Source organism: Carlito syrichta, unplaced genomic scaffold (assembly GCF_000164805.1).
Source record: "Carlito syrichta isolate Samal-C Ts95f unplaced genomic scaffold, Tarsius_syrichta-2.0.1 Scaffold309007, whole genome shotgun sequence".
Taxonomy (NCBI): Eukaryota; Metazoa; Chordata; class Mammalia; order Primates; family Tarsiidae; genus Carlito; species Carlito syrichta.
Window position 1 is genome coordinate 128,815 of NW_007253103.1, and position 15,503 is coordinate 144,317.

General features: G+C 54.6%; 1 protein-coding gene across 1 annotated transcript in view; it reads right to left on the bottom strand.

Annotated features, from left to right (window-relative positions):
• The window catches only part of SIGLEC1 (sialic acid binding Ig like lectin 1), a 17,395-nt gene extending 4,062 nt beyond the window's left edge, over nt 1-13,333 (bottom strand). Inside the window, 15 exon segments of the mRNA XM_008066566.1 lie at nt 1-96; nt 186-455; nt 745-996; nt 1,462-1,773; nt 1,902-2,162; nt 3,807-4,109; nt 4,290-4,547; nt 5,063-5,398; nt 6,411-6,668; nt 7,588-7,887; nt 9,647-9,901; nt 10,267-10,533; nt 12,001-12,294; nt 12,583-12,942; nt 13,285-13,333. The exon segment at nt 1-96 is cut by the window's left edge and continues 46 nt beyond it. Of these exon segments, the coding sequence (XP_008064757.1) occupies nt 1-96; nt 186-455; nt 745-996; nt 1,462-1,773; nt 1,902-2,162; nt 3,807-4,109; nt 4,290-4,547; nt 5,063-5,398; nt 6,411-6,668; nt 7,588-7,887; nt 9,647-9,901; nt 10,267-10,533; nt 12,001-12,294; nt 12,583-12,942; nt 13,285-13,333 (3,871 nt within the window).
• Between the last annotated feature and the right edge of the window lie 2,170 nt (nt 13,334-15,503).

The following is a 15,503-nucleotide window of genomic DNA, read 5'->3' on the forward strand; positions in this document are numbered from 1 at the left end:
AGAGGGTGGGTGGGTGGGCAGCGGGGTCCTCACAGGTCACTGTGACGGAGGCCCCCTCGGGGACAGCAGCTGATGGAGCCAGGGTTACCCACACACCTGTACCAAGGAGGACAGGGTCAGCAGGGCCCATCCAGGCACCACAGTTGGCTCCCGCCCCTGTGGGCTTGGCTTGGGCCCTGACTCACCCTCCAGCTGCAGCTCCAGGGACGCGTTCACCTGGCCCAGAGGGCTGCGGGCGGAGCAGCTGTAGTGACCCTCATCACTGGGCCGTGGCTCACGCAGCTCTAGGCGCAGGATGTTGGGGTCAGAGTTTGCAGTTGAGGAGGCCAAGATGCGGCCGGCATGGCTGAGGGTCAGCTGGGCAGGCGGGTGGCTGTCCACGGTACACAGTACCAGGGCCAGCTGCCCGCCACGGCTCTCCAGGAGGTAGGTCAGGTGCAGGCTTCGGGGCGCGTCTGCAGGGCATGAGAGGCAACGTTCAAGGAGCCCAGAGGCAGCAGCCTTGGGGAGGCTGGTTTGCAGGTAGCATTTGAACCCAGGAGGCCTTGTTCCACCCCTCCCCAGCCAATAGCCCCGAGTTGCCTGCTCCTCTGCCTGGACAGAATTTATCCCCAGGACCCCTCCACCCTCATACTCCTCATCCAGTGAATGCTCCACCGGCTGGCTAGGGACTGAGGGCCATTCCTGATCCCTGTGGGCTGCTGCCATTCTTTCCAGACCCACTGTGCAGCAAACCAGACTCACAGAGGACATCCAGGGTGACAGGTCTGGAGATGCGGGGTGCCTTGTCAGGAGAGCCCACGCCACAACGGTAGGAGGTGGCATCTGTGACCGTGACATTGGGCAGGGAGATAGAGTGGGCACCTGGGCGCTGCTGCCTGTCCTGGTACCACGTGTAGGTGAGCTGGACCAGGCGGGTGGTCCACACGAGGCAGGTCAGGTTCACCCACTGCCCCTCATGCACGGTGGTCCCAGGCCACACCTGCACACTCACAGCTGTAGAGAGAGAGGTCCCAGGACACCAGTGAGGGTCTTGAGGCTGTGTCTCCATGTGGACAAGTTGCCACTATTGCTGGGGAACGCCTTGGCTCCTGAGAGCCTCAGGTGGCCCGCCTGTAAATGGGGCTCAGGGTCTGAGATTGGGCAACAGCTCATGAGCTCTCGAGTGGTCCCAAGGGCATCTCTGCAGAGCCCCGAGCCCCTTCATGACCCTGGTGGAAGGCAAGTGGAGAGAACACAGTGCTCCCTGCCCTGCAGTGCATTCTTCCTGGAGACCCTCTTTCTGTTCAGTTTTATCCACTGGGCATATGTGTCAAATTCAGTATTTTAAAAAGGCTCTTCTGTGAAACCCAAGGCTTCGAGAATTCTCTCCCACCTCCTTTCCTCTCTTAAAGGAGTCACATATGCAAGCATGTGTGCACACACACACAACAAACACACACACTTAGACATCACACTGACCTTGGGCATCAAAGTCAGCTGAGGCTGAGGCCTGGCCCAGGTTGTTGGTGGCCTCACAGGTATAGATGCCCTCGTCCTCCAGCACTGCCTGGTGAATCTCCACACGCAGTGTGTTGGGGGCTACAGCCACCCGCAGCCGGGAAGAGCCACCTGCAGGCTCCCCCACACCTTGTAGGGTGGAAGCCACGAGGCGGTCCCCGTGGAGCAGACGTAGCTGGGCTGGAGGGTCACTGTCCACACGGCACAGGAGGAGGCCCAGTCGCCCAGGGCCTGTGTCCATCAAGGTGGTGAGCATGACCTGGCGTGGGGTGTCTACATGGGTGGGGAGTGGTCAGGACCCTGCCCGGGGGTGCCTCATCCAGGGCTCTGTCACAGTGGCAGAGTCCAGGACCAGGAGCCTGCATTCCCTCCCCCAAAAGTAGATGGATAAAAGCCCTTACAGGACACATGGAGGCTGACAGGGGTGGCCAAACTTGTGGTGGCCAAGTCTGGGGCCTGGGCTTGACAGTGATAGGCCCCAGCTTGTGTCAAAGTGATGGCTGTAAAGCGAAGTGTGGCGGAGGTCGACTCCTGGAGGGGCTGGCCATCCCGATACCAGCGATATGAGGTCCCCTCAGGAGCACCTGTGGGTACCCGGCAGCTCAGGACCACGGCCTGGCCCTCCCGGAGTTCAGGTGATGGTGACACATGGACCCAGGCTCCTGCAGGGGGAAACCGAGCAGGTGAGAGCTCTCTGTGATACCTTGCACAGTGTGTCCACATAGGACTGTAAGACCCCTGCCCGGTGTCTCAGAGCCTCAGCCTCCCTCCAGACTATTGCCCAATCCAGTTGCCTGGGTCTCTTCTGTCCCATGCATTCTGCCCTTGCACTTAGCTCCCACCACCTGATGGGATGGTTTTGCTCTGTTAGTCATATCTCACCTATCAGAGCTTGAGCCTCATGGACGATAGGCTTGTGTGACCTGAAACCCCAGTGCCAGGCACAGCGCCTGCATAAGCTACCTCTTGACAAGTGTTGGTTCAACCCGTAAAGCACTATAGAGGGAGGGATTTAGGTCATGCCCAAGGCCACGGTCCTGACCTGGAGCTGGACTCAGCATGGGTGGCTGAGGGCTTGGAAGGGGAGTTTAACAGCTGCATGATCTTGAATGCACTTCACCCTTCTCAGCCCAACTCTGCACCCAGACTCCAGGCCATGAGAGCCCAGGAACTGGGGACTGAGCAACAGGCAGCTCTTTCCCTTGGGTCTGAAGTAGGAGGTGCCCAGAGTGGGGGGAGTGAGATGGAGGGACAGTTGGAGTGGTCAGTGAGAGCACAGGCTGTGCCTGGGACCAGACCTGCATTAGTCCAGAGCTAGCAGAAGCGTGTGACTTGGAGCAAGCTCCTAACACTCTGACCCCCAAGTTTTCTGCCTATGAAATGAATGTAATAAATAAGAAAATCTACACTGAACCAAAGCTCAAAGTAAATGTCCAAAATTTGATGTTGTGGGTCATTGTGGGAGAAGCATGTGTTTTTCTTTGGCCTTTACATTATGAGTATTATCTTTCCTTTTTCCCAGCTTATTTTCTTAGGGGTGATTTTTATAGATAATATATATGTGCATATATATGTATATATGTATATGAATGAAGTCTATGAATATATTATGTGTGAGAATATATATATGTATATCTGTATCATATACATACACATGTATGCATAATATACATATACTAGGTTTTGTACTAATGTATACTATATAACAAAATTATTTTATTACAGAGTAAGTTCTGTCAGGAGGTGCTCCAACCAAACAAGCCACCTTGTGAATTGTCACTGCCTCTTAGTGGCTGCTGCAGTTATTACAGGTGAAAATACCTAGTTGGAGGCAAAAGGAGGCCTTCTGTGGGCTGGCTAGAAACTGTTCCCTAAGTAATACTGGAAAAGATTCACATCTCTGCACGAGATCAACAGCACTCAGCCCAAAGTCTGACTAGCCCCCTAGTCTGAGTAGCCCCCAAGATATCAGAGTCTATCACATCTTCAGAAAACTGCACTGCCGGTGGTGTGGTGACTCGCTCCTGTAATTCCAGCAATTTGGGAGGCGGAGGCGAGAGAATTGCCTGAGCCCAGTGGTTTGAGACTAGCCTAGGCAACTTGGCGAGACTTCATCTCTACAATAGATAAAAAAATACCCGGGCATGATGTTACATGCCTGTAGTTCCAGCTACTTGGAAGGCTGAGGCGGAAGGATTGCTTGAGCCCAGCAGGTCTAGGCTGTGGTGGCCATAAGCATGCCACTGCACTCCAGCCTGGGCAACAAGGTGAGACTCTGACTCAAAAAAAAGAAAACTAACACTCACCTCGAACTTGGAAGAAGAGTGAGGTATTGGCTGATCCAAGAACATTTGTGGCCTCACAGCGATAGCTGCCAGAGTCTCCAAGGCTTAGTTCTCGGACTTCGAGCTGGAGGGAGTTGGCTGTGGCCTTGGCCTGGAGCCGGCCACGGGATGGGAGCTGGGGTCCCAGGCTGGTGGCCAAGAGATGCTCCCCGTGGAAGAGGACCAGCTGGGCCAGGGGGCGGCTGTCCACAGTGCAAACAAACACGGCCATATGACCCTGGCCCACATCCAGGAGGGCTGACAGTTTCGGAGGGTCTGGGGGATCTGCAGGAACAGGGGAGTTCAGGCCACCCTAGCCTAGCTCTCCCCATCCCAGCAGCCACATTATGCCTCTCCCCGCCCCACACACATCCCAGGTTTCCCAAAACCTCATCCCCAGCCTGTTTTCCCTCAGACCACCACTCCACCCTCCAAGACCCCAGGCTGCCCTTGTTGGTCACCCACAGAGCACACTCAGGACCACAGGAGAGGAGAGCTGGGCACCAGCCTCAGCAAGGATGTGGCAGGCGTAGATGGCAGCATCGGTTCTGGCCACGGGCATCAGCCTCATAGTCTCCAGGGGGCCCTGGGCCCACAGCGCTCCATTCCGGAACCAGGAGAAGTTGGCAGGGCTGCCAGTGGCTTCCCGGCTCACGTTGCAAGTCAGATTGGCCTCCGCACCCTCCCGCAGGGTGTCCGACGGTGAGACGATCAGGACAGTGGCTGGAAAGCGGGCAGCCACAGCTCACTTCAGAGAAGTCTCACTGTGAGCACCCTCTCCCCATCCTAGGAGCCAATGGACCAGACTCCCGGCCTGGAAGGAAAGGGAAAGAGGCCCCTGGGGTGCTCGTAGAGTCGGGAAGGAAAGCAAATATGCTCACAGGGGAGCCTGTGAGAAGCAGGCCATGGGGAATGAGTGGGGTGCTGGACAGAGAAGGGGTGCACCACAAGGGAAAGACAACTAGACAGCCAGCTGTCCCATCTGGGACCCCCTCCTCAGAGACCAGCCTTGCCCCCCAGGCCTGTCCCCTGCCTGACAACCAAGCACAGGAAGGAGTAGGTTTGACCTCCCTCAATGTGGGGGAGGCATAGAGGTTCCCAGGGCTCCCCCACTCCTGTCACAGGGGTAGCTTTGCCTCCTCCCACTGCTGAAGAGAGGTGGGTTTTCCTGAGTAGACCCTCATCAGAGCAGAGGAATAGTCCAGAGCTCCAGCCCCTGTTCCCAAGCCATGACTCACCCTGGGCATTGAAGGTGGCCAAGGCACTGGCATTGCCCAGGGCATTGCTGGCCTCACAGAGGTATATGCCCTCATCCTCCAGCACTGGGTCACGAATTTCCACACGAAGCAAGTTAGGGGCTCTGGTGACCTTCATTCGTGGGGAACAGCCCCCACAGGTGCTGCAGCCACCCTCCAATGGCAGGGAAGTGGCCACAACATGGTCTTTGTGGAGCAGACGCAGCTGGGCTGGGGGATCACTGTCCACACGGCACAAGAGGAGGCCTTGTCGTCCGGCCCCGACTCCAGCAGCATCGAGGTCCAGCCGGGCGGTGAGTATGGGCTGGCGTGGGGGGTCTGTGGAAGGGAAGAACATGGACATTCGTCCCACGGCTGCTGCTGGAGCCCCTCAGGTCCACTCAAGCTTGGCCAGACTCCCAGAACACAACGGACAAGGGCATGTCTCAGAGTTGCTGCAAACAGCTGTGTAGGCTAGGCTGTGCACTGCACAAGAGCAGCCAGACAAGCAGCCCGTGCTCCTCAAGCTAAGCTTTGCCTTGGTGCCAGCGGAATCTTCCCAGAAGAAGTAGCACCATCTTCCAGCTTGGACAAAGGCGTTGTATGGTCTACCCGCCTTCCCAAGCAAGGTGCCTACCTAGCAATCCCCAGGGGGCTTGCTCTCTGCTCTCACCCTGCACCCCGCAGCTTGCCATGGAGCCTCCCCCAAGATCTATGCTGCCTCTTATCCCTGATCTCCCAGCCAACTCCGTGAGACTTGATATAGCCTAAAATGGCCTCTTCCTAAAAACTTCCACAGGGCAAAAGGGAGCCACCAGCCAAGGCCACCATGTGGTCTCACTCAGACACCAGAAAACCCTGGAGTTCCTCTGACAGTCCCAGGACATGACTCCGGCACACATGTAACCGGGGAGACCTTCTACAATTACTCTGGCCCTTGGGCTAAGGTGGAGCCCCTACCCTTGACAGGACACAGAGGGTTTGGTCTGTCCCTGTGCTGAGGGGTTCTGCCTTCGTGTCTATGGGAGCCCATGAGGGTGAAGCCTATAACACGTGTGCACACATGTAAGAGCATGGTGTCCCGGGTCCCCCCCAGGGAGACAAAGCTTGGATTCCATGCCCACAGCGGGTTTGAGGCTAGGGACTGGAAAGTGAGACACCAGGAGGTAGACAAGGCCCAGCCTCACGCCCCATGTTCTTGGTGGCCCGCCTGTGATCCCCTTCCTGGTGTAGACCCCCAGGGCAGGACAAGGTCAGGAGGGCCTGGAGGAGGTGGGGTGGCTGGTGAGTCCCAGCGGGGGGGGGGGTTGATTCTCCTACAGCAGGCTGTGGCCGGGGTGAGGCTGCTCACAGAGCACGGTGAGAACGGCAGGTGGAGAGGGGTCACTGGCGCTGTGGCCGTCCTGGGCCCGACAGTGGTATGAGCCGGCATCGGTGCTGGAGGCCGCGAGGAGCTGGAAGCTGCTGCTGGGCCCCTCGAGAAGCAGGGCTCCGTTCCGGTACCAGGAGAAGCGGACCTCCGGCATGGGGCTCAGGCCACTCCTACAGCTCAGCGTCACCGCCTGCCCTTCCACCACCTCTGCTGCCGGGCGGATGAGGAGGCGGGCCGCTGGCCAGAGAGGAAAGGCTGTAAGATGAGGGTTCCTGCCCCCCCATGCCACCCAGTGCGGGGAGCTCGCCAGGGTTCTCCTCTCCCCACATGACTCTAGGTGGGTCTGGGCTTTGTGGCAGATCAGGAGGGCTTGGCCTTGAATGCCCATTCGTATCATCAGTAGTAGCTGGCTGCAGCGCAGTTAAGACTCTGAGCTAGAGGCCAGGCTTACGTCAATAACCTGTCTTGATCAAGTAGCTTTGTCTACCACGGCCTCAGGATAAGGGAAGGGCAGTGGGGGCACCAAGAGTTGGAAGACCTTACTTCTCTGTTTTGCCTCCCACATCTGACACTTACCACAGAGCCTGCCCTAAAAGTTTGTTTTTTTTTTTTTAGTTGGAGTCTCTCCATCACCCAGACAGTGGCATGCTCACAGCCACCCCAACTTCGACCTCCTGGGCTCCGGCAATCCTTCCGCCTCAGCCTTCCAAGTAGCTGGAACTACAGGCACGTGCTACTACGCCTGGCTAATTTTTGGTTTATTGTAGAGATGAGGTCTTGCCAAGTTTCCTGGGCTGGTCTCGAAATCGCAGGCTCAGGCAATCCACTTGCCTCGGCCTCCCAAAGTGCTGGGATTACAGGCTGAGCCACCGAGCCTGGCCAAAAGTTTTATAAATAAAGATAAATGAATGCTAATGAAGGACTCTCCGAGTTTAGAGTCAGAATATTAAAAAGGAATGATACGCATTTCCCTTTCTCCCTTGACTTCCAGGAACCTCTGAGGTCGGGATGATTGTGTAGCCCTGGTCTTTGATGTGACCTAGCCAACTAGTTCAGCCCCTTGATTGAGTCCACTGGATTTCTAGAAGAAAGAGGCCAGAGCAGGCCTCCTCCTCAGGCTCCCTCCACGCCCCCTGGCCACTTGTGCCCATCTTACTATTGGCATGGAAGTCCAGGGTAGAGGTGGCATTTCCAAAGGAGTTGGAGGCCAGACACGTGTACTCCCCACTGTCAGCTAGTTCCAGGTCTCGAACCTCCAAGTGCAGGGAGTTGGGAGCAAAGGTGACACTGAAGCGTGGGCTGTAATCACTCTCCCCAGAGGTGGATGCCAGGATAAGGCCCCCATGTGACAGCACCAGTGCCGCCAGGGGCTCACTGACCACGGAGCAGTGAAAGATGCCCACAAGCCCCACCTGTGTCTCCAGGAAGGCAGTCAGGTCTGGGGCGAGTGGTGGATCTGTGTAGAGACAAGAGGCAGGTCTGTTACCTTCAGACAAGGACACCCCGTGGATACCCTGTTATAGCCTGTCACCCCCACAGCCCTTTGCCCCACAATGCCCTGAAAGGGAGGCAATCCCCGGAGCCCCTGAGCACCTGCTGAGTACACCTTTGTCCTCGACTAGGTTGGGCAAACACTGTCATCCCAGTCAATGCTTGTGGTCACCCTGCAGTGGACCTCCTTGCAGTGGACCTCGGCCACTGCAAGGGCAGCACAGGTTCAGGGGACCCACCTTAAAGATAAGAAAATTGGCCAGGCATGGTCACTCATGTCTATCATCCCAGCACCCTGAGAGGACGAGGTGAGAGGATTGCCTGAGCACACGAGATCGAGACTAGCCTGGGCAACTTGACGAGACCTCGTTGCTACAATAAGTAAAAAAATCAGCCAGGCATGGTGGTGCATGCCTGTAGTTCCAGCTACTTGAAAGGCTGAGGTGGAAGGATCACCTGAGTTCAGCAGGTCAAGAATGAGGTGGCCATGAGTGTACCCATGCACTCTAGCCCGGGAGACAGAGTGAGACTCCAACTCAAAAATAAATAAATAAGTAAATAAATAAGTAAGTAAGAGAAAACTGACAGAGAGACCTGGCGAGGTTTGGCACCTTAACCAAGTGACCAAAGTGAACATCATCAGCAATGCAACAAGCTGACTCTGTGTGCCTCCTGACAGGATGCACCGAGGAGACACAGCTTCCTGCCTGACGTGTGTAATCTCAGCACCCTTGAGCCAGGCAGACACAAACTGAGGGACCTCCACAGAGTGACTGGCCTTTACTCTTCAAGTTTCAATGTCAAGAAAGACAAGGAAAGACTGAGAACTCTCTCAGTTAGAAAAGAATGATGAGGCATAACAACCAAATGCAATGGGTGCAATGGATCCTGAACCAGGGAAAAATAACTCTAGAAGACATGAGTGCGTCAGTTGGTAACATTTGAGTATGGACGGTGGGTTAGGTCATGGTCTTCTACCAATGTTAAATTTCCTGATTGTATCATTGCATGGTGTTTATGTAAGAGAATGAGCTTAGGAAATACACGCTGAGAAACCGTAAGAAAGAGGAATCATGGCTGCAACTTTGGGAATATAAATATGCAGGTAGGTAGGTACGTAGATAGATAGATAGTAGATAGATAGATAGATAGACAGACAGATAGATAGATACACTAACTGACCTATAGACTAACCAACCTATAGATAGATAGATGGATAGATTAACTGACCTATAGACTAACCGATCTATCGATCAGACAGATAGATTGATAGATCGATAGATAACATGTATGTGCATGTATATAGAGTGCATATGTATGCATGTGTTTACATAGAGAGTACATGTGTGTACACAAATGCATATATAAGTGCACATATATACATATGTGTATAGAAAGAGAGAGAGAGACGATAAATATGGCAAAATGTTAATGCATGGGAAATCAAGGTTAGAGGTATGTGATATGATCATTCTTTGTATTACTCTTACAACTTTTCCTAGGTTCAAACTTACTTCCAAATGAAAAACCATTACAAAATAGGAAGAAACAGGCCAGAGAGGGCAAAGCCTTGCCCAGGTGTGCAGAGCTGGAACTTGAGCTCAAGGCCACCTGGCTGCAGGGCCCTCATCCAAGTAAAGCGACCTGGAAGCTCCCATGCCCAGGACCCCAACCCTCCTGTGGGAGCTCTTCCATCTGGCCCTGCTCTGGCCACGTCCACTTACGGTTGACCACCACGCTGGCGGGGCCAGAGCGCTCGCTGCCCTGGGTGTTCCGCACCTCGCATACGTAGAAGCCGGTGTCGTCCCTAGTGACCGAACGCAGCTGGAGGGTTTGGGCGTGGGCGTCCTCCAGCAGGATGTTGTTCTTGTACCAGCTGTAGCGGAGGTCACTGGGCGCCTCCTTGGGTGTGTTGCAGGTCAGGGTCACTGTCTGGCTCTCCAGGACGGGGCCTGTGGGGCTCACCTGGACCTCGGCCGCTGCAAGGGCAGCACAGTGCACGCTGGGGGACCCCAACTGACTTCCAACCCTGCCCCTGAGAGTCTTTAGGTTGCGGCAAAGCCTCAAGCTTTGCACATTCTACACCACCCCACCTCTGCACGGAGCCTTTGGGATTGCCTGGCATCTCTTTGTCCTGTTTGCCAGGGTCCTCCCAACATTCCGCCCTGCAGGAACGTGCTGTCATCTGAATCACAAGACGGCAGGGCTGGGACTCCACACCTGCATCCCAGGAGACACCAAGCTACGCCAGTCTCTGCCCTGGCCTGGTCTGGCCCCCTTCAGCTCCAGCGGCCTGGAGCTCTCCCTACTCTCTGGCCAACACGCAGCCTCCCCCAGAACTCACTGAAGATGTGGAGGCTGATGGGAGGCGAGACCGAAGAACCCACACTGTTCTCAGCTTGGCAAGTGTAGACGCCGGCATCGCTCCAGGCAGCCTGGGACAACTGCAGCACTCGGCCCTCAGCTTTGAGGTGCACCCCATCCTTGAGCCACTTAATGGAATGGACCGTGGGGTAGCTGCTGTTCGCCTGGCAGGTGAGTGTGACAGGCTCACCTGGAAGGATGTTCTGCCCTGAGGGGCTGAGGAGAATCTTCACGCCCTTGGGGGCATCTGCAAGGCATGATGGGGAGTGTCAGGTGCATGGGGAGGGTAGGGGATGGCACTTCTTTCCCTACTTTCAAAGCTCTGCCCTAAGGAGGTGCACCCAGATAAAACACCAGTCCCACTGAGTCTCTGTCTAGGGCGAGCCCTGTCTGCCTATCTCTGTCTGCCTCTGACACATTCTACATTCTTCTTTCTCCACTGAGAGCCTGAGAAATGTGATACTTGGCCTAGTGTCCAGCCTATACCGCCATCCATAACTCTCTGTTTCCCAGCACAGCCATGGGCACCTCACTGCTGGCTTTAGTGGCCCGTGGAAGCTACTGGCAAGGGACCAGCAACCTAGTGGGAGGGGCCCAAAGGCGGTTTCAAACTAGCTCTACCCAAATTGTAAGGAAGGGGCCAAAAATATGAAAAAACTGCATTTCTTTATATCTTGTTCCAAAACCTCTCTCTGTGTAAATATGCTAATAATAACTAATGTTTTCAATAGTTGAAAATATTTTCCATAGTTATTTGGCTGTTTTTGTTGTATTTGTTTTAGAGACGAGGTCACACTGTTACCCAGGCTGCAGTGCAGTCCTGGGTTCAAATGATCCTCTCCCTCAGCCTCCTGAATAGCTGGGACTACAGGTGTGCACCACCATGCCCAGCTAATTTTATTTTGTTTTGTTTTTTGTAGAGACAGTGTCTTGCTATGTTGCCTGGGTTGGTTGCAAACTCCTGGCCTCAAGTGGTCCTTGGCCTGCCAAAGTGCTAGGATTATAGGCATGAGATGCTACACCTGGCCTCAAGTATTTAATATGTGCCAGGCTCTTCTAACTGCCTCCCCTGGGTCCCTCCTTCCATTTTCCTCATGACTCTATGGGATAGGAACCATTTATTGTTATCTTCACCACATAGATGTGAAAAGAGAGGCTCTGGGAGGCAAGTCACTTGCTCAAACTTGCTCATCTAGTGGGTGGTGGAGCCAGCAGTGTGAAGCCTGTGAACAGCGATTGTTCTAGAACAGGCTGCGCTATTTCACTGGGATGGGAAGATGCATACCCACCGGAAACTTGGGCTTCCTCCCCACTGACACTCGGCCAGTGGGGCAACACTGGCTTCAGGCAGGAAAGGGGTGAACCCTATCACCCTAGCATGCTCCAGAGCTGGGCTAGGTCTGGCGGCACTTGCTGCCAACATCAAAGCTGCTTGGGAGCACCTGTTCCCTGGCCCTTTGTGCCTCCCCTTCTCTGTCCAGCCTGGCCTTGAGGACAAGCCCTTCGAAGCCAGCAGAGGCTAGAAGGGAATCATCACCCAAGGCTGATGGGCTAGGTAGTAGCTCTCTACCTGCCCTACCCTGGAGGCCCAGGTACAGCCTGGCTTTGTGTTGGGGCAAGAGGTCTGTCTCTACAGGCTGGAGAGGGGCTGGTTTCCCTTGAACAGCCACAGAAGTGGTGCCCAGATGCGAGGATGTGGCCCCAGATAACTCACACTTCACTTGGAGGTGAATCTCGCCCTGAGTCCTGTAGTTGGCCACTGAGAGCTGGCAGCGCAGGGTCCGGCCATGGTCCTGCCAGGACAGGGCCGTGTGGAGGGTCTCCAGGTGGCTGACTCCGGTGGGCTCTAGGTTCTGGAGACTGGAGGTGACAGAGCGAGTGGCATCCTGGCCTTGCCACTGCAGGCTGACCTCTTGCAGGCACACGTAGGGTGTGGAGCAGTTGAAGGTCACCTCTGTGCCCTCACGAAGCTCCGCCGGGGAGGCGATGGTAGGTACCCAAGGCTCCTCTGAGGACAGAGACAGGAACGCTCAGGTCTCCCTCTCACCACACCTGAGACCTCCTGTTCTGGAAACCCCGGCTGAGGGGAGAGCCCTGCACAGGGGGGCTTTAAGGAGAAGAGGCAGCCTTCCACCACCAGCCCCAGTGGGTGGATTAATGTAAGGGGGACCCAGGCCTGGGCCTAGGCAGGGGCTGGAACTGAGGCTGAGGTTGGCTGGGGTAGTTTAGGACAAGGGCTGGGGCTTGAGCCAGTGGGAGTCCCTCTGGGCCCTAACCAGGCCACACCCCTCCTCACCTGTCACCGTGACCGTGGTGCCTTTCATGTCTGACCAGCGGTTGCCTTCGCTGATCTCGAAGCGGAAGTTGTAGGAGCCCGAGTCCTCAGGCCGCAGGTCTTTGAGCAGCAGGTTGCACACCTTGTGCTCGGGCAGCCCCATGAGCTGGGCGCGGCCACGGAAGCGTGCCTCTACCAGCTTGGGGTCCACAGAGTGGCTAACCACCTGCCGTGTGCCCGAGTAGTCATAGTACCAGATGGCTGTGATGCCATCAGGCACCTGTACATCAGCAGGGAAGCTGAAGACACAGGGGATGAGCAGGCAAGATCCCTTCACACCCTGCAAGTCCTTGGGACTGGAGACGCCCCATGAGGCCTGGCCTGGGGGAGAGATGGCACAGGGGTAGAGAGGAAGATGATACAGGCCTAGGGGCACCACAGAGCCCTGCGATCTGCCCTGGGGGAGGTGTCCCAGATGTATCCCAAAACCCTGACCTGTCCCCAGCATGCACCCTCAGAGCCACTCTCGTCGAGGCCCTGGTGCTGGTAAATCACCCCAGGGCTGCTCAGAGGCTTGGCAGGGTTGCTCCCAGCCACTGCCTCCCTGGGCCCTCCCGCAACCTCAGCAGCCAAGCCTGTGACCCAGGCATAGTCCAGTCTGCCCACGGCTGGACTTGTGGAGGCCGAGCCCTGTGCCACGGGCACTGAGCTCACGAAGCTTACCTGGTGGGAAGAAAAAGGCCAGGAGGAGAAGCTGGAGCAGGATGCCCATAGCTGGATCTCGTGCCTGAGCGGGCTGTGTGCACTGGGCTGGTGGGGCACACAGGGCCACTTGGGGACACCTCTGGGCACTTCGGCCCCAGCACCTGCTGGGAGTCCAGACCTGTGTCCCCACTTGCCATGCTGGCCAATCCAGCAAGAGGGTAGGCTCCTGAGGACTTGTGGGGCAGCCACCCGCAGGGAGCCAGGAGCCCACGTTGCTGCTTGGGCTGTGCCCAGGAATGCCCTCACTTGGAGCGTGTCCCAGAAAGCCTTGTCGGTCCCTTGGCACCACAAGTTCTGCTTTCCCAGCCCCCCAAGGATGCAGCCGCAAGGAAGATGAACAGCTGGTTCTCCCTCCTCTCCCACTTCCCTGCCCCCTCCCCACCACTCAAGCCAACAGGAACTGAATCCTAGAGCGGCCTAGTCACTTACCCCAAAGCACTCTGCTAGAATTTTTGTTGTTGTTGTCATTATTATTACTATTGTTATTATTAGAGTCAAGATCTCTGTTGCCCAGGCTGGAGAGCAGTAGCACAATCACAACTCACCATAGCCTCGACCTCCTGGGCTCAGGCGGTCCTTCTGCTGCAGCCTCCCCAGTACCAGGGACTACAGGCCTGTGCCACCACGCCTGGCCAATTTTTTTTTTTTTAGAGAAGAGGTCTCACTTTGTTGCCCAGGCTGGTCTCAAATGCCTGGGCTCAAGCTGTTCTCCTGCCTCAGCCTCTCAAAGTGTTGGGATTACAGGCATGAGCCACCACACCCAGCCAAATGATGGTTTCTTACTTGAGACTTGTCTCCCTACCACCTGCCTTACCTTAGGCCATAACGGTGCTTAACTGAATTTACCAAAGTGCTGCCTTTAAGAGTCACTCCTCTCCTCCCAAAAAAGAGTCACTGCCCTTGCTCAAAAACACTCCATGGCTCCCCAGTGCCCCTGAGACATGAAAAGACCTCATTTCCTGTCCCTGGTTCTGCCCCACACTCCTTGCTCCCCACAGACCCAATCTGGGGCCAGTCCTACCTACCCCTGGGCTCCTTAGCTGCCCAGCTCTGTCCCCACTACAAAGAATCTTTGCTCACTGAATTCTTACAACTCAACTACAAAAAACCAACTCAACTAAAAAAATGAGCAAAAAACGTGAACAGACAATTCTCCACAGAAGATATACAAATGGCCAATAAGCACATGAAAAGATGGTCATAATTATGAGTCATTAGACAAATGTAAATCAAAAGTACACCCATTAGGATGGCTATTCATGAATAAACAAACAAAGCAAAACAAAAAATAAATGTTAGTAAGGATGTGAAGAAGGAATGCTTGTGCATTGCTGGTGGGAATATAAAGTGGTGTAGCCTCTATGGAAAACAGTATGGCCATTCCTCAAAAAGTCAACATAGAATTAACATATGATCCAGCAACTTCACTCCTAGATGAATACCTGAAAGTATTAAAACAGGGGCTTGCTACTACGAAAGCCGAGGCAAGATTGCTTGAGCTCAGGAGTTTGAGAGTGCAGTGAGCTATGATCACGCCACTGCAATCCAACCTAGATTGCAGAGTGAGACTCTGTCTCTAAAAAATGAAACAAAACAAACGAAAGAAACCACAGGGATTCAGACAGATACTAGTACACCAATGTCCACAGCAGCGCTATTCACAATAGCCAAAAGGTGGAAACAGGTCAGTGTCCATCAATGGGTGACAGGATAAACAAAATGTGGTACGTATGTACATTGGAATATCCACTAACCATAAGAAGAAATGAAATTCTCACACATGTCCCTGGTAAAACTTAAAGACATTTTGCTGAGTGAAATCAACCAGACACAAAAGGGCAAATATTGTATGATTCTACTTACATGAAATAGCTAAACTGCACACATTCATAGAGACAGAAAGAAGAGAGGTTACCAGGAGCTGGGAGAAATGGGGAATGGGGAGTTAATGTTTAATGAATACAGAGTCTGTTTCAGATTATGAAAAGGTTCTGGAAAGAGACAGTGGCGATGGTTACACAATATTGTGAATGTACTTAATGCCGTGGATTGTACACTTAAAGGCAGTTAAAAGAGTAAATGTTGCCGGGCTCGTGGCTCAGCCTGTAATCCCGCGCCTTTGGGAGGCTGAGGTGAGTGGATTGCCTGAGCCCGCGGGTTCGAGACCCGCCTGGGCA